Source organism: Salmo salar, unplaced genomic scaffold, assembly GCF_905237065.1.
Source record: "Salmo salar unplaced genomic scaffold, Ssal_v3.1, whole genome shotgun sequence".
Classification (NCBI taxonomy): domain Eukaryota; kingdom Metazoa; phylum Chordata; class Actinopteri; order Salmoniformes; family Salmonidae; genus Salmo; species Salmo salar.
The window spans coordinates 159,723-183,492 of record NW_025550951.1 but is presented as its reverse complement, the minus strand read 5'-3'; the positions used below and the strand labels follow the sequence as shown (position 1 = coordinate 183,492).

General features: G+C 43.4%; 1 protein-coding gene across 1 annotated transcript in view; it reads right to left on the bottom strand.

The window, feature by feature from the left end:
* Window positions 1-11,100, bottom strand: part of LOC106593846 (BAG family molecular chaperone regulator 1) — a 69,141-nt gene extending 58,041 nt beyond the window's left edge. The window contains exons 1-2 of the mRNA XM_045714195.1: window positions 10,936-11,100; window positions 9,583-9,708 (exon numbers count right to left, since the gene is read on the bottom strand). Coding sequence (XP_045570151.1) covers window positions 9,583-9,708; window positions 10,936-10,972 — 163 coding nt within the window. The 5' untranslated portion in view covers window positions 10,973-11,100. The remainder of the gene's footprint in view (window positions 1-9,582; window positions 9,709-10,935) is intronic.
* Between the last annotated feature and the right edge of the window lie 12,670 nt (window positions 11,101-23,770).

Sequence of the window (23,770 nt, the reverse complement as noted above, 5' to 3'; positions counted from 1 at the left end):
ACAACTTCTTTGCGCGCTTTTGGACAATACAGTGCCACCGACACGGCCCGCTACCAAAGACTGTGGGCTCTCCTTCTCCGTGGCCGATGTGAGAAAAACATTTAAACGTGTTAACCCTCGCAAGGCTGGCGGCCCAGACGGCATCCCCGGCCGAGTCCTCAGAGCATGCGCAGACCAGCTGGCTGGTGTGTTTACGGACATATTCAATCAATTCCTATCACAGTCTGCTTTAGTTAGTTCAGTCCCCACATGCCTCAAGATGGCCACCATTGTTCCTGTACCCAAGAAGGCAAATGTAATTGAACTAAATGACTATCGCCCGGTAGCACTCACTTCTGTTATCATGAAGTGCTTTGAGAGACTAGTCAAGGATCAGATCACCTCCACCCTACCTGTTACACTAGACCCACTCCAATTTGCATTCCGCCCCAATAGGTCCACAGACGATGCAATCACCATCACACTGAACAATCCCATCTGGACAAGAAGAATACCTATGTAAGAACGCGGTTCATTGATTACAGCTCAGCATTCAACACCATAGTACCCTCCAAACTCATCATTAAGCTCCAGACCCTGGGTCTCCACCCCACCCTGTGCAACTGGGTCCTGGACTTCCTGACAGGCCGCCCCCAGGTAGTGAAGGTAGGAAACAACACCTCTACTTCGCTGATCCTCAACACTGGGGCCCCACAAGGGTGCGTTCTCAGCCCTCTCCTGTACTCCCTGTTCACCCATGACTGCGTGGCCATGCACGCCTCCAACTCAATCATCAAGTTTGCAGATGACAAACAATACTAACAACGATGAGACGGCCGACAGGGAGGAGGTGAGGGCCCTTGGAGTGTGGTGTCAGGAAAATAACCCCTCACTCAATGTCAGCAAAATAAAACAAATGATACTGGACTTCAAGAAACAGCAAAGGGAGCACCCCCCTATCAACATCAACGGGACAGTAGTGGAGAAGGTGGAAAGTTAAGTTCCTCGGCGTACACATCATGGACAAACTGAAATGGTCCACCCACACAGACACTGAGGTGAAGAAGGCGCAACAACGCCTCTACAACCTCAGCAGGCTGAAGAAATGTGGCCTGTCACCGAAAACCCTGACTAACTTTTACAGATGCACAATTGAGAGCATCCTGTCGGGCTGTATCACCGCCTGGTACGGCAACTGCACCGCCCACAACCACAGAGGGTAGTGAGGTCTGCACAACACATCACTGGGGGAAAACTACCTGCCCTCCAATACACCTACAACACCCGATGTCACAGGAAGGCAAAAAAGATCATCAAGGACAATAACCACCTGAGCCACTACCAGTTCACCCCGCTTCCATCCAGAAGGCGAGGTCAGTACAGGTGCATCAGAGCTGGGACAGAGATTGAAAAACAGATTCTATCTCAAGGCCATTAGATTGTTAAACAGCACAGAGAGGCGGCTGCCTGCCTACAGACTTGATATCATTTTCCAATTTAATAAATGGAACACTAGTCACTTTAATAATGCAACTTTATATAATGTTTACATATCACGCATTACTCATCTCATATGTACAGTTGAAGTCAGAAGTTTACATACACTTAGGTTGGAGTCATTAAAACTCGTTTTTCAACCACTCCACAAATTTCTTGTTAACAAACTATAGTTTTGGCAAGTCGGTTAGGCCATCTACTTTGTGCATAACAAGTAATTTTTCCAACAACTGTTTATAGACAGATTATTTCACTTATAATTCACTGTATCACAATTCCAGTGGGTCAGAAGTTTACATACACTAAGTTGACTGCCTTTAAACAGCTTGGAAAATTCAAAAAAATTATGTCATGGCTTTAGAAGCTTCTGATAGGCTAATTGACATCATTTGAGTCATTTGGAGGTGTACCTGTGGATTTATTTCAAGGCCTACCTTCAAACTCAGTGCCTCTTTGCTTGACATCATGGGAAAATCAAAAGAAATCAGCCAAAAATTGTAGACCTCCACAAGTCTGGCTCATCCTTGGGAGCAATTTCCAAACGCCTGAAGGTACCACGTTCATCTGTATAAACAATATTATACAAGTATAAACTCAGTGCACAGTTTGCTAGGACCACGCAGCCGTCATACCGCTCAGGAAGGAGACGCGTTCTGTCTCCTAGAGATGAACGTACTTTGGTGCGAAAAGTGCAAATCAATCCCAGAACAGCAGCAAAGGACCTTGTGAAAGATGCTGGAGGAAACAGGTACAAAAGTATCTATATCCACAGTAAAATGAGTCCTATATCAACATAACCTGAAAGGCCGCTCAGCAAGGAAGAAACCACTGCTCCAAAACCGCCATAAAAAAGCCAGACTACGGTTTGCAACTGCACATGGGGACAAAGATCATACTTTTTGGAGAAATGTCCTCTGGGCTGATGAAACAAAAATAGAACTGTTTGGCCATAATGACCATCGTTATGTTTGGAGGAAAAAGGGGGAGGCTTGCAAGCCGAAGAACACCATCCAAACCGTGAAGCACGGGGGTGGCAGCATCATGTTGTGGGGGTGCTTTGCTGCAGGAGGGACTGGTGCACTTCACAAAATAGATGGCATCATGAGGTAGGAAAATTGTGGATATATTGAAGCAACATCTCAAGACATCAGTCAGGAAGTTAAAGCTTGGTCGCAAATGGATCTTCCAAATGGACAATGACCCCAAGCATACTTCCAAAGTTGTGGCAAAATGGCTTAAGGACAATAAAGTCAAGGTATTGGAGTGGCCATCACAAAGCTCTGACCTCAATCCCATTGAGAATTTGTGGGCAGAACTGAAAAATCGTGTGCAAGCAAGGAGGCCTACAAACCTGACTCAGTTACACCAGCTCAGTCAGGAGGAATGGGCCAAAATTCACCCAATTTATTGTGGGAAGCTTGTGGAAGGCTACCTGAAACGTTTGACCCAAGTTAACCTCTCTAGGCTAGGCGGGACGAATTCGTCCCACCTACGTAACAGCCACGGCTATCCTGTGGCGCGATTTTCAAAACCTTAAAAATCCTATTACTTCAATTTCTCAAACATATGACTATTTTACAGCCATTTAAAGATAAGACTCTTGTTAATCTAACCACACTGTCCGATTTCAAAAAGGCTTTACAACGAAAGCAAAACATTAGATTATGTCAGCAGAGTACCAAGCCAGAAATAATCAGACACCCATTTTTCAAGCCAGCATATAATGTCACCAAAACCCAGAAGACAGCTAAATGCAGCACTCACCTTTGATGATCTTCATCAGATGACAACCCTAGGACATTATGTTATACAATACATGCATGTGTTGTTCAATCAAGTTCATATTTATATCAAAAACCAGCTTTTTACATTAGCATGTGACGTTCAGAACTAGCATACCCCCCGCAAACTGTTAGTAAATTCCCCGGAAGTTTGCTGAACGTCACATGCTAATGTAAAAAGCTGTTTTTTGATATAAATATGAACTTGATTGAACAGACATGCATGTATTGTATAACATAATGTGTCATCTGATGAAGATCATAAAAGGTTAGTGCTGCATTTAGCTGTGGTTTGGGTTTTGGTGACATTATATGCTAGCTTGAAAAATGGGTGTCTGATTATTTCTGGCTGGGCACTCTCCTGACATCATCTAATGTTTTGCTTTCGTTGTAAAGCCTTTTTGAAATCGGACAGTGTGGTTAGATAAAGGAGAGTCTTGTCTTTAAATAGCTGTAAAATAGTCATATGTTTGAGAAATTGAAGTAATAGTATTTCAAACGATTCAAAAATCGCGCCACTGGATTAGACTGGCTGTTACGTAGGTGGGACGAATTCGTCCCGCCTAGCCCATAGAGGTTAAAGGCAATGCTACCAAATACTAATTGAGTGTATGTAAACTTCTGACCCACTGGGAATGTGATGAAAGAAATCAAATCTGAAATAAATCATTCTCTCTAATATTATTCTGACATTACACATTATTAAAATAAAGTGGTGATCGTAACTGACCTAAGACAGGGATTTTTTACTATGACTAGATTTCAGGAATTATGAAAAACTGAGTTTAAATGTATTTGGCTAAGGTGTATGTAAAATTCCGACTTCAACTGTACTTTATCCCACTAACTACTAACCCAAACATCAGATCCCTTATCACACTAACATCAGATCCCTTATCACACTAAACTTATCAGATACCTCATCACACTAACCTTAACATCAGATACCTCATCACACTAACCTTAACATCAGATACCTCAGGTGAATGTAAAACTTCTGACTTCAACTGTATCCTTCACTCTCTATTCTTTACTATCTATTGCATCTTAGCCGCTCTGTCACTGCTCATCCATATATTTTATACTGATATATTCTCATCCCATTCCTTTACTAGATTGTGTGTATTAGGTTTTGTTGTGGAATTGTTAGATATTACCTGTTAGATACTGCTTCACTGTCGGATCTAGAAGCACAAGCACTTCGCTACACTCGCAATAACATCTGCTAACCAAGTGTATGTGACCAACACAATTTGATTTGATGTCACCTGTGTGACTAGAGGTGAAAAAAACTCTAGATCACCTTTCCTCCACACAGAGAGACGTGTAAAAAGCTCTCCCTCGCCCTCCATTTGGCAAATCTGACCAAAACTCCACCCTCCTGATTCTTGCTTACAAACAAAAACTCAAACAGAAAGCACCAGTGACAATGAAACAGATGCTAAGATACAGGACTGTTTCGCTAGCGCAGACTGGAAAATGTTCCAGGATTCATCCGATAACCACATCAGTCACCGGCCCCACAGTGACTGTACGTACATATCCCAACCAGAAGCCATAGATTACAGGCAACATCCGCACTGAGCTAAATGCTAGAGCTTCCGCTTTCAAGCAGCGGGGCACAAATCTGGAAGCTTATAAGAAATCCCGCTACGACGAGCCATCGAACAGACAAAACGTCAATACAGGACTAAGATTGAATCCTACAACGCCGGCTCTGGCGCTCGTTGGATTGACAGGGCTTGCTAACTATCACGGATTACAGGAAACCCAGCTGCAAGCTGTCAAGTGACTCAAGCCTACCAGACAGACCAAATGCCTCTATGCTAGCTTTGAGGTAAGCAACACTGAACCATGCATGAGAACACCAGCTGTTCCGGGTGACTGTGTGATCAAGCTCTTCATAGCCGATGTGAGAAAGACCTTAAACCTGTTTAGGATAGGGGGCAGTATTTTTACGGCCGGATAAAAAATGTACCCGATTTAATCTGGTTATTACTCCTGCCCAGAAACTAGAATATGCATATAATTGTTTGATTTGGATAGAAAACACCCTAAAGTTCCTAAAACTGTTTGAATGGTGTCTGTGAGTATAACAGAACTCATATGGCAGGCCAAAACCTGAGAAGATTCTAAACAGGAAGTGCCCTCTCTGACCATTTCTTGGCCTTCTATAGCCTCTTTGTGGAAAATAGAGGATCTCTGCTGTAACGTGACATTTTCTAAGACTCCCATGGGCTCTCAGAAGGCGCCAGAACGGGGAATGATGACTCTGCAGTCCCTGGGCGAAAAACAGTAGCGCATTTGGATAGTGGTCGATCTGAGAACAATGAAACGGGCGCGCGTGAAGAGTCCATTTTACATTTTCAGTCTTTGAATGAAAACAACGTCTCCTGGTCGGAATATTATCGCTATTTTACGAGAAAAATCGCATAAAAATTTATTTTAAACAGCGTTTGACATGCTTCGAAGTACGGTAATGGAATATTTTGACATTTTTTGTCACGATATGCGCCGGCGCGTCACCCTTCGGATAGTGTCTTGAACGCAAGAACAAAACGCCGCTATTTGGATATAATTATGGATTATTTTGAAACAAAACAACTTTGGGTGTAAAGTAGAAGTCCTGGGAGTGCATTCTGATGAAGAACAGCAAAGGTAATCCAATTTTTCTTATGGTAAATCTGAGTTTGGTGAGTGCCAAACTTGGTGGGTGTCAAAATAGCTAGCCATGATGGCCGGGCTATCTACTCAGAATATTGCAAAATGTGCTTTCACCGAAAAGCTATTTTAAAATCTGACACAGCGATTGCATAAAGGAGTTCTGTATCTATAATTCTTAAAATAATTGTTATGTTTTTTGTGAACGTTTATCGTGAGTAATTTAGTAAATTCACCGGAAGTGTTTGGTGGGTATGCTAGTTCTGAACGTCACATGCTAATGTAAAAAGCAGTTTTTTTATATAAATATGAACTTGATTGAACAAAACATGCATGTATTGTATAACATAATGTCCTAGGAGTGTCATCTGATGAAGATCATCAAAGGTTAGTGCTGCATTTAGCTGTGGTTTTGGTTTTTGTGACATTATATGCTAGCTTGAAAAATGGGTGTGTGATTATTTCTGGCTGGGTACTCTCCTGACATAATCTAATGTTTTGCTTTCGTTGTAAAGCCTTTTTGAAATCGGACAGTGTGGTTAGATAAAGGAGAGTCTTGTCTTTAAAATGGTGTAAAATAGTCATATGTTTGAAAAATGGACGTTTTGGGATTTTTGAGGAGTTTGTAATTCGCGCCACGCCCTATCATTGGATATTGGAGCGGTTGTTCCGCTTAGCGGAACATCTAGATGTAAGAGGTTAAACAGGTTAATATTCACAAGGCCAGGTGGATTACATACTCAGAGCATACGCTGACCAGCTGGCAAGTGTCTTCACTGAAATTTTCAACCTCTCCCTGACCTGGTCTGTAATACCTACATGTTTCAAGCAGACCATCATAGTCCCTGTGCCCAAGAACGCCAAGGTAACTTGTCTAAATGACTATTGCCCTGTGGCACTCATATGTAACCTGGTCATGGCTCACATCACGCCAGACACTCTGGACCCATTCGAATTCACATACCACCCCAACAGATTCACAGATTGCACTCCACACTGCCCTTACCCACCTGGACAAAAAGAACAACTACGTGAGAATGCTGTTCGTTGACTACAGCTCAGCGTTCAACACCATAGTGCCCTCCAAGCTCATCACTAAGCTCAGGACCCTGCGACTAAACACTGCCTTCTGCCACAGGATCCTGGACTTCCTGACGGGCCGCACCCAGGTGGTGAGGGTAGGCAACAACACATCCACCACGCTGACCCTCAACACAGGGGCCCCTCATGGGTGTGTGCTTAGTGCCATCATGTACTCCCTGTTCACTCATGACTGCATGGCCGCGCACGTGACTACCAACCCCATCATTAAGTTAGCCAACGTCTCGACAGTGGTAGGTCTGATCACCGACGACAAAACAGCCTATGGGGAAGAGGTCAGAGACCTGGCAGTGTGGTGCCAGAACAACAATCTCTCCCTCAATGTCAGCAAGACAAAGGAGCTGATCGTGGACTACAGGAAATGGACGGGCGGCACGGCCCCATTCACATAGACAGGGCTGTAGTGGAGCGGGTCAAGAACTTCAAGTTCCTCATTGTCCACATCAGTAAGGACCCATCCTGGTACAAACACACCAATACAGCCGTGAAGAGGGCACGACATCTCCTCTTCCTCCTCAGGAGGCTGAAAAGATGTGGCATGGGCCATCAGATCCTCAAGAAGTTCTACAGCTGCACCATTGAGGACATCTTGACTGGCTGCATCATCGCTTGGTACGGCAACTGCTTGGCATCCAACCGTAAGCCGTTACAGAGGATAGTGTGTACGGCCAGTACATCACTGGGGCCGAGCTCACTGCCATCCAGGTACTCTGTACCAGGCGGTGTCAGAGGAAGCCCCTAACAATTGTCTAAGACATCAGTCACCCAAGTCATAGACTGCTCTCTCTTATATCGCATGGCAAGCGGTACCAAGTCTGGGACCAAAAGGCTTCTGAAAAGCTTCCATCCCCAAGCCATAAGACTGCTGAAGAGTTAATCAAATTTTTGGACAAAATATTTGCCGACTATAGTAGACATCGATCAAGTGCACAAGGCGACATGTATGCAAAAATAACGTCCACTGAGTAAAAAAAAAATCATAATCCCCCTGTGTTACTGTCAAGGTCAACACAACAAAAGCAATCTCTTTGGGCGACACTGCACATTATTACATAGTGCACATTATTACATTGTACACTTTCTGCCTGTGGACATCTGTTCTATAATGTTCCAGCAGAGCATGATACCCATTGTTGACATAATTGATCTCTTTCAGGCAGAGAGTAGACCTGGCATACCCCTTTTGATCCACTGTATTGAAGAAGTGAGACAGAGGGAAAGTGTGTGTTGTTCCTTTCACCTCTATAGAGGCATCCAGTTTAAGCCAGGCCCAGCTCCAGCTACACCTGATCCCTGAATCCACTTGTTTAACAAGCAACACCTCATTTTCACCTCATTCTCTCATTCTGAAAATTAACCACATACTGTAGAGGGAAAACATTAGTCAACAGATAGTAGTTAGTTCGTTAGCTAGTTAACATTTCACACATATTGCCAGGGTCCAGTAAGCAACTAACGTGTTATAACTTGACGAACGACAAGGAGTCGTATACCAGTTAATACTACAGTGAATTGGTTAGGTTACTAACGTTAGCTCACCTGATGTTGCAACGTTAGCTGCTGCTACTGTTTATTATATATCCTGTTGTCTAAGTCACTTTACCCCTAGTTATATGTACATATCTACCTCAATTACCTCGTACCTTGCACATCGACTCTGTACTGGTAGCCCATGTATAGCGCCATGTTATTACCTCGTACCCCTGCACATTGACTCTGTACTGGTAGCCCATGTATAGCGCCATGTTATTACCTCGTACCCCTGCACATTGACTCTGTACTGGTACCCCGTGTATATAGCCATGTTATTACCTCATACCCCTGCACATTGACCCAGTACAAGTACTCCGTCTATATAGCCACGTGATTACCTCGTACCCCTGCACATTGACTCAGTACTAGTAATCTGTGTATATAGCCACGTTATTACCTCGTACCCCTGCACATTGACTCAGTACTAGTAATCTGACTCAGTACTAGTAATCTGTGTATATAGCCACGTTATTACCTCGTACCCCTGCACATTGACTCAGTACTAGTAATCTGTGTATATAGCCACGTTATTACTCGCACTCCCTGCACATTGACTCAGTACTAGTATTCGGTGTATATAGCCACGTTATTACCTCGCACTCCTGCACATTGACTCAGTACTCTGTGTATTTAGCCATGTTATTACCTCGTACCCCTGCACATTGACTCAGTACTAGTACTCTGTGTATTTAGCCATGTTATTACCTCGTACCCCCTGCACATTGACTCAGTACTAGTACTCTGTGTATATAGCCATGTTATTTCCTCGTACCCCTGCACATTGACTCAGTACTAGTATTCGGTGTATATAGCCATGTTATTACCTCGTACCCCTGCACATTGACTCAGTACTAGTACTCCGTGTATATAGCCATGTTATTGTTACTCATTGTGCATTTATTCCTCATCTCATCATTTCTCTTGTTTCTCTCTGCATTGTTGGGAAGGACCCGTTAGTAAGCATTTCACTGTTAGTCTACACCTATTGTTTACCAAGCATGTGACATAACATTTTGATTTGTTTCTGTACCTTTAAAGATGAGTTTCTGTGCAGGCATCGGGACCCCGGTGACCTGAACGAGAGCATCAGAAAGGTCCTTCAGTATCGGTTCGTTCCCGTCCAGCCCCGTTACCGTGATGCTGTGCTTCGTAGAACCTGCATGAGGGGGGATGGAGTAGACGCAGAGTACTTTTATATAGTTGCTACATCAGAGACATTAGCTAGCTAGCCATCTCAGTAACTGATAGGTGCTTTTAGCAACATACACTAGCGTTGCTTTCGATTGTATTGGTTTGCACAAAAACAGTCCATGGGAAGCCAGATGTTAAATACAATTCCATTTCAATTTAGTGTGCCAGTGGGCAGGACGGTTTTGTCATTATGACCGGGGGCAGTTGAGACAAAATATCTAAAGGATCATATTACTAAACTGAATTTCCAAACGTGGGTCTGTTGTAGACCCACTTCCTCTCTGTTTACGTTCAAATTAAAAGTCGTGCACGTGTGGCATATGTGGACCAACAGGGAATAATAACCTGTGGGGGGACTTTGACATGGGTAACGTTACGCAGAGAGGAAGTGGGTAACGTTACGAGGAAGTGGGTAACGTTACGCAGAGAGGAAGTGGGTAACGTTACGCAGAGAGGAAGTGGGTAACTTTACGCAGAGAAGAAGTGGGTAACGTTACGCAGAGAGCAAGTGGGTAACTTTACGCAGAGAGCAAGTGGGTAACTTTACGCAGAGAGCAAGTGGGTAACGTTACGCAGAGAGCAAGTGGGTAACTTTACGCAGAGAGGAAGTGGGTAACGTTACGCAGAGAGGAAGTGGGTAACGTTACGCAGAGAGGAAGAGGGTTAGTGGGTAACGTTACGCACGCAGAGAGGAAGTGGGTCTACAACAGACCCACGTTTGGAACGTATTTCATAACACGATATTTTAGATATTTTGTCTCAAATTCGCCAGTTATTAATGACCAACAGTCCTGTCTACCCAGCGACTCAGTACATTAAAATGAAATCGTATTGATGTCGCGTTCAGATGCTAGTCGGAACTACGGGAATGTGTATTCGGAGTTTCCTAGTTCCGTCTAGCGTGTGAATGAGGCATTAACATCTGGCTCCCCAAACACTGTTTTGGTGCAATCCAATACAATTTAAAGCAATACCTGTGTACATAAATACACCAGCATTTCAAAAGCACCTAGCTACGTATCTGACAACTACCTGGCTAGCTAGCTAGCATCTCCTGCTGTGTGTAGCTAGCTAGCTAGCTAGCCCGTAGACTCAGACTTTCCGACTACCAGTACCATCTATTTGTCTTCGTTTTACGGGGTAATATACATTAAACAAGCGACAACATTCAAAGCAAAGTGTTTGACTTTACCGTAAGCGACAGTGACCGTCACAGTATTCTCCGCCATTTCTGTGTAGCATGAGTGAAAACCCAAGGGGCCAGGGTTCCGGTTGGAAAGCACGCCATCCCGTGTACATAGAGGGGACTGGCGGTACTGCAGTTTAACTGGCGCCGAGCCCAGAAAGACCCAGAGATTCTGGGTCCTCATCTCCCCTGGTCGATTTGAGAAGGGCGCTCCTCACTCACTACTACTGCCCGGTCACCGGAACACCCAATACACAACCAATCAGTCGATATAATCGAGAACTATCGTCAGAAATCACGCGATATGAATCAGACAGTGAAAAAAGTAACATGAAAAAGACACACACACACACAAAAAAACACAGAACAGCCATAATAGTTGTCGATTAAATCAACTGATTGCTTTTGTATGGGGTGACCGGTTATAGCCCGGTGTACCGTGGCTCAGGTTAAATCAAATCACATTTTATTGGTCACATACACATGGTTAGAAGATGTTAATGCGAGTGTAGAGAAATGCTTGTGCTTCTAGCTCCGACAGTGCAGTAATATCTAACAAGTAATCTAACAATACCACAATAACTACCTTATACACACAAATCTAAAGGAATGAATAAGAATATGTACATATAAATATATGGATGAACGATGGCCGATCGGCATTGGCAAGATGCAGTAGATGGTATAGAGTACAGTATATAAATATTAGATGAGTAATGTAAGATACGTAAACATTATTATAGTGGCATTATTAAAGAGACTAGTGATCCATTTGTTAGAGTGGCCAGTGATTGGGTTTCAATGTTGGCAGCAGCCTCTCTGAGTTACTGATGGCTGTTTAAGAGTCTGATGGCCTTGAGATAGAAGCTGTTTTTCAGTCTCTCGGTCCCAGCTTTGGTGCACCTGTACTGACCTCGCCTTCTGGATGATAGCGGGGTCAACAGGCAGTGGCTCGGGTGGTTGTTGTCCTTGATGATCTTTTTGGCCTTCCTGTGACATCGGTAGACTCAGACTTTCCGACTACCAGTAGGTGTCCTGGAGGGCAGGTAGTTTCAAATCAAATCAAACTTTATTTGTCACATGCACCGAATACAACAAGTGTACACCTTACCGTGAAATGCTTACTTACAAGCCCTTAACAACAGTGCAGTTCAAAAAGAGATAAGAAGAAAATATTTACCAAATAAACTAAAGGAAAAAATAATAAAAAGTAACACAATAACATAACAATAACGAGGTTATATAAAGGGGGTACTGGTACAGAGAAAGTGTGCAGGGGAACAGGTTAGAGGTAATTTGTACATGTAGGTAGGGTGGAACCGGTCAGGTTGCTCTCAATGGTGCAGCTGTAGAACTTTTTGAGGATCTGGGGACCCATGCCAAAGCTTTTTAGTTTCCTGAGGGGGAAAAGGTTTTGTCGTGCCCTCTTCACGACTGTCTTGGTATGTTTGGACCATGATAGATCGTTGGTGATGTGGACACCAAGGAACTTGAAACGCTCGACCCGCTTCACTACAGCCCCGTCGATGAGAATGGGGGTCTGTTCGGCCCGCCTTTTCCTGTAGTCCACAATCATCTCCTTTGTTTTGCTCACATTGAGGGTGGTTGTTGTCCTGGCACCACACTGCCAGGTCTCTGACCTTCTCCTTATAGGCTGTCTCATAGTTGTTGGTGATCAGGCCTACCACTGCTGTGTTGTCAGCAAACTTAATGATGGTGTTGGAGTCGTGTTTGGCCACGCAGTCGTGGGTGAACAGGGAGTACAGGAGGGGACTAAGTACACCCTTGAGGGACCCCAGTGTTAAGGATCAGAGTGGCAGACGTGTTGTTGCCTACCCTTACCACCTTGGGGCGGCCCGTCAGAAAGTCCAGGACCCAATTGCACATGGCGGGGTTGAGACCCAGGGACTCATGTTTAATGGTGAGCTTGGAGGGTACAATGGTGTTGAATGCTGAGCTGTAGTCAATGAACAGCATTCTTACATAGGTATTCATCTTGTCCAGATGGGTTAGGGCAGTGTGCAGTGTGATGGCGATTGCGTCATCTGTGGACCTGTTGGGGTGGTATGCAAACTGAAGTGGGTCTAGGGTGTCAGGTAAGGTAGAGGTGATATGATCCTTGACTAGTCTCTCAAAGCACTTCATGATGACAAAAGTAATTTAGTTCAGTTATCTTTGCCTTATTGGATACAGGAACAATGGTGTCCGTCTTGAAGCATGTGGTGACAGCAGACTGGGATAGGGAGAGATTGAATATGTCCGTAAACACACCAGCCAGCTGGTCTGCACATGCTCTGAGGACGCGGCTAGGGATGCCGTCTGGGCCAGCAGCCTTGCGAGGGTTAACACGTTTAAATGTCTTACTCACGTCGGCCACAGAGAAGGAGAGTTTTTGGTAGCGGCTGCGTCGGTGGCACTGTATTATCCTCAAAGCGTGCAAAGAAGATGTTCAGTTTGTCTGGAAGCAAGACGTCAGTGTCCGTGACATGGCTGGTTTTCTTTTTGTAGTCCGTAATTGCCTGTAGACGCTGCCACATACGTCTCGTGTCTGAACCTTTGAATTGCAAACTCCACTTTGTCCGTATACCGCTTGTTTGATTGCCTTGCAGAGGGAATAACTACACTGTTTATATTCGGCCATATTCCCAGTCATCTTTCCATGTGTCGGCTTTAAATGCGGTGGTTTACGCTTTCAGTTTTGCGCGAATGTCGCCATCCATCCATGGTTTCTGGTTAGGGTATGTTTTAATAGTCACAGTGGGTACAACCTCTCCAATGCACTTCCTTATAAACTCACTCACCGAGTCAGCATACAAATCGATGTACCCACTAGACATCCCTGTGTTGGCACTGCTACTTCCTACCTGACAGGTAAGACGACATCGAAACACACACTATTAGGAGTGTTCCCCTATTTATATGTTTGGGGGCATGTGTCAGTGGTGAGGGATGCTAAGCCAGTGTTTGAGTGTCTGGTATGTTATGAGGACATGCAGATGCACTCCAATTTCCTGGACAGGAAGGTGACATCACAGATAGAACAATGAGTTATAAAAACCTTTGGTGACAGTCTTTCCCTACACCCTACCCATTACCTCTACTCTCACTCTTCTTCTTCTTCTTCTTCGATGTGGTTTAATGGCGGTTGGCATCCAATATGTTGCATTACTGCCACCTACTAGACTGGAGTACAACTCCCGTATACTTTGCTTGAAAAAGAAATACAAAAAAAAGAATAACACCACTGTACTGCACTATTTAAATCTACAGTATTTAGTCCTACGACATGACCAACAAACTGAAAGGATGGGACATCACTTAACACACCCTGTAACTCTTCTGATGTCAAGTCTCGCATACCCAAAACCTCAACATGCCTCTCTCGCATGGCACATTTCTGATCCCTAGCCCCTACAATTAACACATACCACTACTTTCCGCAATGCTAAACATTCCTTTGTCTTATACCCTTCTGCACACTTCTCACACCTAGGAACCTCCCTCCTACACACTGCTGCCACATGCCCATATGCTTGACACCTGTAACAACGTAATGTATTCGGTACAAAAGCTTGTACAGGATAACTTATATATCCTAATATCACTTTGTCGGGCAAAAACTCAACATCAAAACTCAAAAGAACAGACAATGACTCTTCAGTTTCACCACTCTCGCCACCCTGTCTGAGTCTCGCCACCCTGTCTGAGTCTCACCACCCTGTCTGAGTCTCGCCACCCTGTCTGAGTCTCGCCACCCTGTCTGAGTCTCCCCACCCTGTCTGTCTCTCTCCACCCTGTCTGTCTCTCTCCACCCTGTCTGTCTCTCTCCACCGTCTGTCTCTGGTCACCCTGTCTGCGTCGTACCAAACGACGAGCATCACAAACACCAGGAATCTTCCCCTTCAGTTGGTCAACTTTAACATTTACCTCTACCCCCAGTAATCACTCCTTTCACATTTACCTCTACCCCCAGTAATCACTCCTTTCAATGGAGCCCTTTTCTAGAGAGAGAAACAATTCACATCTCTTGTCCCCATTCGTTTAAACTTTAATTTGATTTAACGCTGAGCGCCTTCTCCCTCTGACCAGCAGAAACACAAACAATTATCACAAGACCACTTCTGGTTACCCTCACCGATTCCACAGCACCCAACTCTGTTTTCACCTACCCTGAAACCACAAATGGATCAGCCAAAAGGGTCCACTTTTTCTGTCACAGACTCATCTTTATCCTGACCCTCGGTGCAAGCCTCGGGCTCAAGAGAACTTCACCACACCTACCACCTCAGATACTTTGCCCTCCTTCACTTCCATTTCTTCTCCTGTCTTCAGCTCACTCTGCTTACACTTTCTACCATTCTTCTTTAACAAACCATCTCCCTTTTTTCCACCATTTTTAACCGCCTCAAGCTCATCGTCTTCCTCCCTCTCTCTCTTACACCTCCTCTGCCTCTCTTTTCCCTCCATTCCTCCTCCGTATTCCAAGTATACGTCTCCTTGTGATAATACTGCACTTCTCCTGACATCCATCTTGTTCTTGCCTTCTCAAGGGACGCCATTTAACCCTCTGTCACAATCTCCATACAATCAGCACCTACCCCTCAGGACTCTCAACAGTACATCCCAATTATAATGCAGCTGCTTCGTCTTGATGTTATTCTTTATCAAAATCTACAGCGGCACTTTTCAATTTCAAACAAGCGTTCTCTCCGCCTTCCTTCTCCAACGTCGCTCCCCGATCCCTCTGCCCGTGGGGAAACATGAGAATAATGTTGCTCTGTAACTTCCTCCCCAGGCCTCTACTCTCACCCTGGCCTAGCTGCTTACTTTCAAACCACTATTGCCGCTTACAAAACTGGGATTTCGGAACTCGTAAATCTCAGACTTCAGTGCTTTCTAAACAACTGGGTACTCTGAAAAAAACGAGCTCCGACTGGGAATTCTAACTCAGGAACTCAGGCCTCTTTCCAGAGCTCCGACTTTCTGACCTGAAAATCACTGACGTCATGATTTGAACTCGTATTTTTCAGAGTTCCCAGTTGTTTTGAACACGGCATAAGTTTCCAACATGACCTGACGTGTGTGTTACACATGGTGTTATAGGAGGAATTGAAGACAGAGCATATGGGTGGTGATAAGTGCCAGAATTAAGCCTCGTGAAGCTACTGACACCTCTCACCAAGTCACCTAACGTCTTCCATAAAATACCTCCATGAATTAACAAGGACTGTCAATGGAGACACGTTTTTTTCTAAGGCGTCAAATCTTACATGACACGTACACGTCGTGTAGACGTAGTGTAAGACACATCACGTGTCACTTTGCTTGTAAGATTATTATGAAACATGTTAGTTGAAGTGTCTGTTTAGTTTATTATTAAAATATCTCACCATGTACATTACCAATCAAAAGTTTGGACACACCTACTCATTCAAGGGTTTTTCTTTATTTTTACTATTTTCTACATTGTAGAATAATAGTGAAGACATCAAAACTATGAAATAACACATATGGAATCATGTAGTAACCAAAAAGTGTTAAAGAAATCAAAATATATTTTAGATTCTTCAAAGTAGCCACCCTTTGCCTTGATGACAGCTTTGCACACTCTTGGTATTCTCTCAACCAGCTTCACCTGGAATGTTTTTCCAACAGTCTTGAAGGAGTTCCAACATATGCTGAGCACTTGTTAACTGCTTTTCCTTCAGTCTGCGGTCCAACTCATCCCAAACCACCTCAATTGGGGTCGGGTGATTGTGGAGGACAGGTCATCAAATAGCCTTTACACAACCTGGAGGTTTGGGTCATTGTCCTGTTGAAAAACAAATTATAGTCCCACTAAGCGCAAGCCAGATGGGATGGCTTATCGCTGCAGAATGCTGTGGTAGTTATGCTGGTTAAGTGTGCCTTGAATTCTAAATAAATCACTGACAGTGTCACCAGCAAAGCACCCCCACACCATCAAACCTCCTCCTCCATGCTTCACGGTGGGAACCACACTTGCGGAGATCATCCGTTCACCTACTCTGCGTCTCACAAAGACACGGCAGTTGGAACCAAAAATCTCAAATTTGAACTCATCAGACCAAAGGACAGATTTCCACCGGTCTAATGTCCATTGCTCGTGTTTCTTGGCCCAAGCAAGTCTCTTCTTCTTATTGGTGTCCTTTAGTAGTGGTTTCTTTGCAGCAATTCCACCATGAAGGCCTTATTCATGCAGTCTCCTCTGAACAGTTGATATTGAGATGTGTTTGTTACTTGAACTCTGTGAAGCAATTATTTGGGCTGAAATTTCTGAGGTTGGTAACTCTAATGAACTTATCCTCTGCAGCAGAGGTAACTCGGGATCTTCCTTTCCTGTGGCGGTCCTCATGAGAGCCAGTTTCATCATAGCGCTTGATGAATTTTTTGCGACTGCACTTGAAGTAACCTTCAAAGTTCTTGAAATTTTCCAGATTGCCTGACCATGCATTAAAGTAATGATGGACTGTCGTTTCTCTTTGCTTATTTGAGCGGTTCTTGCCATAATATCGACTTGGTATTTTACCAAATAGGGCTATCATCTGTATACCAACCCTACCTTGTCACTGATTTGCTCAAACGCATTAATAAATAAATAAATTCCACAAATTAACAAGGCACACCTGTTAATTGAAATGCATTCCAGGTGACTACCTCATGAAGCTGGTTGAGAGAATGTCAAGAGAGTGCAATTTGAACCCCCCTCCAGGTGTCGCCCATCTTACCCATTATCTCAAGTGTATTTATACCTGTGTTCTCTGTTTGTTTGTTGCCAGTTCGTCTTGGTCTTGTTAAGCTTGTTTTTCCATGGTCCTGTTTTCCTAGTCTCTGATTTCTAGCCCTCCCATTTCTGACCTGTTCTGCCTGCACTGACCTCAAGCCTGCCTGCCCCCCTGTATCTTTCAGACTCTGACCTGGTTAATGAACTTCTGCCTGTCCTCGACCTGTCTATTGCCTGCCCCATGTATTTTAATAAATATCAGAGACTCTAACCATCTGCCTCCTGCGTCTGCATCTGGGTCTCACCCTATGTCGTTGCCCTGAGTTTGAAGATGTAATCCAGAGACAGGTGTTTTCGCCATCTCTTTAGCTACCATACTCTAATTCCACTGATTTCAAAACTTGATCCTCCAGAAAGTGGAGAGCAACACTTATCCAGCTCCACTACACAATACATAAAAAAGCAGCGTTCTACAGGATTACCAACACAGACTGACAAGCTCAAATAGACAGAAGCCTTCTATATGGCAGACCAATCTGAACTCCTCTCTCGGCATGTCCAGCCCACTCATTATCTCAACCAATCTTGGCTAGTGGGAAGGTTGCTGACTTTTTCTGTGACTTTACCAACAAGGCTCATAATTTAACAATTGTATTTGTATTTACATACGGCATCCAAGTTTGTTATTAAGGCACATGAAAGTTGACATGTCCCAGAAGGCATTTCTGCCAGAAAAAATACATTTTGATCAAAATAAATACACTTTCAAATGGCTCTCCTGTGAAGTCGTGACTTGAGACATACGACTAGTCTCCTGAAACAGGTCACATTTATCAATTGGATACAGTTGAAGTCGTGACCTGAGACATACGACTAGTTTCCTGAAATGGGTCACATTTATCAATTACATACAATTGAAGTCGGAAGTTTACATACACTTAGGTTGGAGTCATTAAAACTAGTTTTTCAACCACTCCACAAATTTCTTGTTAACAAACTAGTTTTGGCAAGTGGGTTAGGACATCTACTTTGTGCATGAGACAAGTAATCTTTCCAACAATTGTTTACAGACAGATTTTTCACTTATAATTCACTGTATCACAATTCCAGTGGGTCAGAATTTTACATACACTAAGGTGACTGTGACTTTAAATAGCTTGGAAAATTGGCCACATATACTGTAGAACTGGTTAGTTAACCCACAGAGTCCAGTCCATATACTGTAGATAACCGACTGTAAGTTTACCAGAACAAGAGGAGGATGAGGATCCACACCAATAAAACATTTTTGGAGAATATTTATTATGTTTTTGAGTGAGTTTGTTGTTTCTGACAGGACAGTTGTCGGAGTCAGATTAAAGGTCATTTTTTACTGCTCGGACATGTGCAGCGTTTACCGTGAATGCAGTCTTCCGCTAAATCGGGAAAATTTAATTCACGCTGTAAAGCTGAACTTCAGCAGATTGAGATTCAGCTAGAGTTCAGACTCCAGTAAAACAACAGATAACCCTAAACACACCAGCCTGCCGCAAAGCTAAACCATCCACCAAGAAGACGATATCAACCTGTCAAAAAGGAGAAAATGAAGCAGCACGATATCATGTTGATACACATTTAGAGTATCGGAACTCCGTTCCTTTATTACATTCGTTTCCAAAACACATCTTACAGACAGAAAGGAATGTTCTTGGCAACATCTGGACCGATGGTTTTAGCCATCATACAGAAGAACACTGTTATATTAGTACAGGCTAATTAATATTGTACAGGACAATACTTACTGAGGATATGCTAGACAGGGAGGAGGGGGTGGGTAGCCTGAGTGCCAGTCTGTTTGTGTTATCATGCTAACTCCCTGGCACACCAAATGTTTGGCTTGACAATGGCAACAATGGAGTTGTCAAAAACACAGGCCTAGATTCAATCAAATCAAGCGTTAAAAACACAGGCCTAGATTCAATAAGATCCAAGCGTTAAAAACACGGGCCTAGATTCAATCAAATCAAGCGTTAAAAACACGGGCCTAGATTCAATCAAATCAAGTGTTAAAAACACGGGCCTAGATTCAATCAGATCAAGCGTTAAAAACACAGGCCTAGATTCAATCAATTCAAGCGTTAAAAACACAGGCCTAGATTCAATCAATTCAAGCGTTAAAAACACAGGCCTAGATTCAATCAAATCAAGCGTTAAAAACACAGGCCTAGATTCAATCAAATCAAGCGTTAAAAATGTCAGGCCTAGATTCAATCAAATCAAGCGTTAAAAACACAGGCCCAGAGTCAATCAAATCAAGCGTTAAAAACACGGGCCTAGATTCAATCAAATCAAGCGTTGAAAACACAGGCCTAGATTCAATCAAATCAAGCGTTAAAAACACAGGCCTAGATTCAATCAAATCAAGTGTTAAAAACACGGGCCTAGATTCAATCAAATCAAGTGTTAAAAACACGGGCCTAGATTCAATCAAATCAAGTGTTAAAAACACGGGCCTAGATTCAATCAAATCAAGTGTTAAAAACACGGGCCTAGATTCAATCAAATCAAGTGTTAAAAACACGGGCCTAGATTCAATCAAATCAAGTGTTAAAAACACGGGCCTAGACTCAATCAAATCAGGCATTAAAAACACAGGCCTAGATTCAATCAGATCAAGCATTAACGCCGATAGCAGACACCCGCATAGCGGATGTTTTGGCGGTGGAGGAACTGTGTCGGTGAGCAGCTGCTGCAAAAAGCTTATTTCTCTCAAATGTTGGGCACAAATGTGTTTACGTCCCTGTTAGTGAGCATTTCTCCTTTGCCAAGATTATCCATCCACCTGACAAGTGTGGCATATCAAGAAGCTGATTAAACAGCATGATTATTACACAGGTGCACCTTGTGCTTGGGACAATAAAAGGCCACTGTAAAATGTGCAGTTTTGTCACACAACACAATGCCCTCATGTTTTGAACGTGTAATTGGCATGCTGAACGCAGAAAGGTCCACCACAGCTGTTGCAATATAATTGAATGTTCATTTCTCTACCACAAGTCGCCTCCACCGTAATTTTTGAGAATTTGGCAGTATGTTCAACCGGCCTCACAACCACAGACCACGTGTAACCACACCAGTCCATAACCTCCACATCCTGCTTCTTCACCTGCGGGATCGCCTGAGACCAGCCACCAGGACAGCTAATGAAACTGTGGGATCATCTGAGACCAGCCATTCGGACAGCTGATGAAACTGTGGGATCATCTGAGACCAGCCACCTGGACAGCTGATGAAACTGTGGGTTCATCTGAGACCAGCCACCAGGACAGCTGATGAAACTGTGGGATCATCTGAGACCAGCCAGCCGGACAGCTGATGAAACTGTGGGATCATCTGAGACCAGCCACCTGGACAGCTGATGAAACTGGTTTCATCTGGGACCAGCCACCTGGACAGCTGATGAAACTCTGGGATCATCTGAGACCAGCCACCAGGACAGCTGATGAAACTGTGGGATCATCTGAGACCAGCCACCTGGACAGCTGATGAAACTGTGGGATCATCTGAGACCAGCCAGCTGGACAGCTGATGAAACTGTGGGATCATCTGAGACCAGCCACCTGGACAGCTGATGAAACTGGGGGTTTGCACAACTGAAGAATTTCTACAAAAACTGTCAGAAACCGTCTCAGAGAAACTCATCTGTGTGTTTGTCGTCCTCACCAGGGTCTTGATCTGACTGCAGTTCGGTGTTGTAACCAACTTCAGTGATCCCACCTATTTTAAAGGTATCTGTGACCAACAGATGAGTATCTGTATTCCCAGTCATGTGAAATCCATAGATTAGGGCCTAATGAATTCATTTCATTTGACTGACTTCCTCATGTGAACTGTAATTGAACTATATGAAATTGTTGCATGTTGCATTTATATTTTTGTTCAGTGTAGAAATAATTATGCTCAAAGTGGGGAATTCCCTTTTTATACATTTTTCTCTCTATGCGTATTCTGACCTTGAATTTAAGCATGAGAATAGCATGCTATTCACCCGCTATTTGTTTGGGATGGTCGATCAAAGAAATTAAAGGTGAGTTTGATGTGTTTCTACAGATACGCCATATTCTAACCTTGATTTAATGTAATTCCCTCATAATTCCACCATGGGATGAAAACCTGTCGGTTCCAAGTGGAACAACATCCAGCCTGCTTTCCTTTCCCTGACAGAAAAACACCATTCTCCATGCACTGTAATTTACAACTTGATAAGGCAGGGTAGCCTAGTGGTTAGAGTGTTAGAGTGTTGGACTTGTAACCGAAAGGTTGCAAGTTCAAATCCCCAAGCTGACAAGGTACAAATCTGTCGTTCTGCCCCTAAACAAGGCAGTTAACCCACTCTACCTAAGCCGTCATTGAAAATAAGAATTTGTTCTTAACTGACTTGCCTAGTTAAATAAAGGTTAAAAGAAAATAAAAATAATGAGTTAACCGTTTGGAAAAGGGGATTGTAAATTACAATTGTTTCAGATCAATTTTACCTTAAAATCGCTGGAGACAAATGTGAAACCAGTCACATCGCAGCAAACGGAATGAACATATCACCTTTTCCACAGTGAAGGTTATGAAATGCCTTCATAACTGTCAGGGATGAAATGTGGAGACCCAAGCTAAAGGCTTCTCTAGTCATGATAACAGTACATAACCAAACCTACTGAGTTGATTTATGATTTCTAGAATGTTTTATTATACGCCTGGACTTTTAAAATTTGTATGGTGTTAATATTAGCCACTTCGGTAGACACCGTCAGTTATTCCCACATACCGTTCAAAAGATTGGTGTCACTTAGAAATGTCCTTGTTTTCCATAAAAACATACATGAAATGAGTTGCAAAATTAATAGGAAATATAGTCAAGATGTTGACAAGGTTATAAATAATGACCTTTTATTGAAATAATAATTGTGTCCTTCAAACTTTGAAATCCTCCATTTACAGCAATTACAGCCTTGCAGACCTTTGGCATTCTAGTTGTCAATTTGTTGAGGTAATCTGAAGAGATTTCACCCCATGCTTCCTGAAGCACCTCCCACAAGTTGGATTGGCTTGATGGGCACTTACGTACCATACGGTCAAACTGCTCCCACAACAGCTCAGTAGGGTTGAGATCCGGTGACTGTGCTGGCCACTCCATTATAGACAGAATACCAGCTGACTGCTTCTTCCCTAAATAGTTCTTGCATAGTTTGGAGCTGTGCTTTGGGTCATTGTCCTGTTGTAGGAGGAAATTGGCTCCAATTAAGCACCGTCCACAGGGTATGGCATGGCGTTGCAAAATGGAGTGATAGCCTTCCTTCTTCAAGATCCCTTTTACCCTGTACAAATCTCCCACTTTACCACCACCAAAGCACCCCCAGACCATAACATTGCGTCAAGCACTCCTCCAGCATCTTTTAATTTCTTCTGCGTCTCACGAATGTTCTTCTTTGTGATCCGAACACCTCAAACTTAGATTTGTCTGTCCATAACACTTTTTGTCCAATATTCCTCTGTCCAGTCCTATGTTCTTTTGCCCATCTTAATCTTTTATTTTTATTGACCAGTCTGAGATATGGCTTTTTCTTTGCAACTCTGCCTAGAAGGCCAGCATCCCGGAGTCACCTCTTCACTGTTGATGTTGAGACTGGTGTTTTGCGGGTACTATTTTAATGAAGCTGCCAGTTGAGGACTTGTGAGGCGTCTGTTTCTCAAACTAGACACTCTAATGTACTTGTCCTCTTGCTCAGTTGTGCACCGGGGCCTCCCACTCCTCTTTCTATTCTGGTTAGAGCCAGTTTGTGTTGTTCTGTGAAGGGAGTAGTACACAGCGTGGTACGAGATCTTCAGTTTCTTGGCAATTTCTCACATGGAATAGCCTTCATTTCTCAGAACAAAAATAGACTGACGAGTTTCAGAAGAAAGTCCTTTGTTTCTGGCCATTTTGAGCCTGTAATCGAACCCACAAATGCTGATGCTCCAGATACTTAACTAGTCTAAAGAAGGCCAGTTTTATTGCTTCTTTAATCAGGACAACAGTTTTCAGCTGTGCTAACATAATTGCAAAAGGGTTTTCTAATGATCAATTAG